Source organism: Leguminivora glycinivorella, chromosome 1 (genome assembly GCF_023078275.1).
Source record: "Leguminivora glycinivorella isolate SPB_JAAS2020 chromosome 1, LegGlyc_1.1, whole genome shotgun sequence".
NCBI classification, from domain to species: Eukaryota; Metazoa; Arthropoda; class Insecta; order Lepidoptera; family Tortricidae; genus Leguminivora; species Leguminivora glycinivorella.
The window spans coordinates 3,029,502-3,031,689 of NC_062971.1; the positions used below are offsets into that span (position 1 = coordinate 3,029,502).

The following is a 2,188-nucleotide window of genomic DNA, read 5'->3' on the forward strand; positions in this document are numbered from 1 at the left end:
ACACGTACGTATTATTTGGATCATGTTATATCGTGGTTAAAATAGTTAATATCGTTGCAATAACGAAAATAAGAAATTATATTATTTTTCCCAAAAGTTGACGATAATTGAGTTAAGGAACCCAAGAGATTTATGGAATTTAAAAGTACATATTAGTAGATACTAAAGTCGAAGCCAGGTGCAAACAGACAAAGATTCTAGTATAAAATCTCGTCTTCTTCCTACCCGAACGAACGAGTCTTCATCGATGTGCCTTTTCTAGGACATCGGTGGCCTTCCCATCCTTGGTGCAGGATATTTGGCGGGATCTTCCGCCGCCCACGACAGTGGGCGGGTCTTTTCGTTGCCCTCGTTGAGAGCTGTGGCTTCTGCGAGTGCGTCTAGCCCGTCTGACCGGGACAGGCCTGACGCAAGCTCAGTGGGTGGAGCGGGTGCCTTCTAGGCGTGGCTTCTTGTACTGGCCGCCGTTGGTGTTGGTGGCCAGTCTGCGGCTGGCAGGTGGCCTGTCAGCGGCGTAGTGGGGGCGACGGGTGCTCCATTTCCGTCGTCCTTGTGGGGTGGCTGGTGTCCTCTAGGCTTGCGTGGGTTGTCGGGGGCGACGAGGTACCCTGCTCGTCGTCCTGGGCTGTCGGCTCGTGAGGGCTGGCAGCGGTGGCGGCGTTCGTCCGGCGGGCGCGCGTGTAGCGGCGCGGCGGACTGCCGGCGGGGGCAGTGGCCGGCTGGTGGTCCGGGGCCGGTCGGGGAGACTGCGGTGGGCGCTGGGTTGGCGGGTTCCATGGTGCCCTGTGGGGGCGCCTTGGAGCAAGTAGGAGCGCGTTTGGCGCCCTTGCGGGGGCCAGCGCTCGGCTTGCGTGTTCTGCGGGTGCTGGGGGCCGCGGGGGGTGCGGCCTGCTGTCCGTTTGCCACAGCAGGCGCTGCGGCGGACGCGGGGCTGCTGGTGTGTGTTGTGGCGGCGGTCGGGGTCCTGGGCTTGAGGGCCTCGGAGTGCGTTGGGGCGGCGACTGAGTCACCGCTCGCCTGCGGCAGGGGTTGCGGGGCCGTGGGCACGACCGCGGGCCTGGGAGCCGCAGGGGCGGCTGCGGCGTTGGGCGTGCTGTCGGGTCCAGGCGGGGTGGTGGCCGCGGCCCCCAGGATGGGGCCACGGGCCGGTCTGTGGTGTCTTCCTCCTTATACGGCGCGATATACGGTGGGGGGCCGATGCTCCGGATGATCTCCGTGAACGACGGCGGCTGCTTGGTTGGGGCTGGTGGTTTGCCCAGTAGTTCCAGCGCTTTGGCGATACTGGACTCGGGGTTGGCCTCCGCTTTGCGAAGGGCCTCGTGGTCTTCTGGCCGGAGCTCCACTTCCTCGCCGCGGAAGTATCCCTTGAGCCTATGGGTCATATCCCTTGCGCGTGCCGTTATAGGCGACACGGGCAGGGACCCGGCTTTGCCCGGGCTGTCGGCCAGGATACGATCACGATCCTGGTGACTGCACGGGGGAGGCCGGAAAGGGACTTCCCGCGGGGTCGTAGAGGTGTTCGGGGTCGATGTGACGTCAGGCCTCGGCTCCGGGGAGCCAGAGGCGGGTTCTTGAAGTGGTGGTTTTTCTGTCGGTACATCGAAAAATCCGCGTTGCGGCCTACCCACCTCAACCGGCTGGTCGGGGGGGGTCGCGGTTTTCGATGCACCTCGTGCGGGTAGATGGCGGAACACGTTTCTCAAGGTACCCACCCTACCCGGAGGGGCGGGGGGGCGCCTCGGTGCGTGTCGGGGCATCGTGCGCAGTCGGGTTCAGGGGGCGGATCCGTCGCGACGCATTTTCGCCGCTCAGCGCCTAGCTTTCAGACCTCTCTCCAGGTAAGACCTAGATTGAAGTCCGTCGGCTAGGGCGATTGGCGAGGCTTCTGTGTGGTGCTGGGCTTCCCCTCAGGCCGGAGGCCAGGCGCGATCCCGCAGCAATTTTCTTAGAAAATTTTGCGAGAGTGGCGGAGAGCAGAGCAGTTGGAGCGTCCGAGCGACTGTTGGTGGTCATTGGTTAGGGAAACAACTAGACTCAGTGAGATGAGAACTATGAGAACCCAGTTGAGTACTCGTACAAGTGTCGATTTCGACGCGGCGCGTTTAATCTTGCGCTTGCGGCGCCGTTGTGATACTATCTGTCATCGTGTTATTGTGGCGTAATAGCCGGTAATACTGTTAAATATTAC

General features: G+C 61.7%; 1 protein-coding gene across 1 annotated transcript; it reads right to left on the bottom strand.

The window, feature by feature from the left end:
* Positions 1–438: 438 nt before the first annotated feature.
* Positions 439–1,382, bottom strand: LOC125233149 (nematocyst expressed protein 3-like). The gene is made up of 2 exons (XM_048139034.1): positions 1,147–1,382; positions 439–1,057 (listed from the first exon to the last, which is right to left on the bottom strand). The coding sequence occupies exons 1-2, from the start codon at positions 1,380–1,382 to the stop codon at positions 439–441; spliced, it is 855 nt and encodes a 284-aa protein (XP_047994991.1).
* Positions 1,383–2,188: the final 806 nt, after the last annotated feature.

What these genes read in the sequence shown, in the direction of transcription:
- LOC125233149 (XM_048139034.1), bottom strand. Translation starts at nt 1,382, where the DNA reads ATGACCCATAGGCTCAAGGGATACTTCCGCGGCGAGGAAGTGGAGCTC. An exon ending in GAGGAAGACACCACAGACCG is followed by an intron (nt 1,058 to 1,146) that starts GCCCGTGGCCCC and finishes TGCGGCTCCCAG; the next exon opens with GCCCGCGGTCGTGCCCACGG.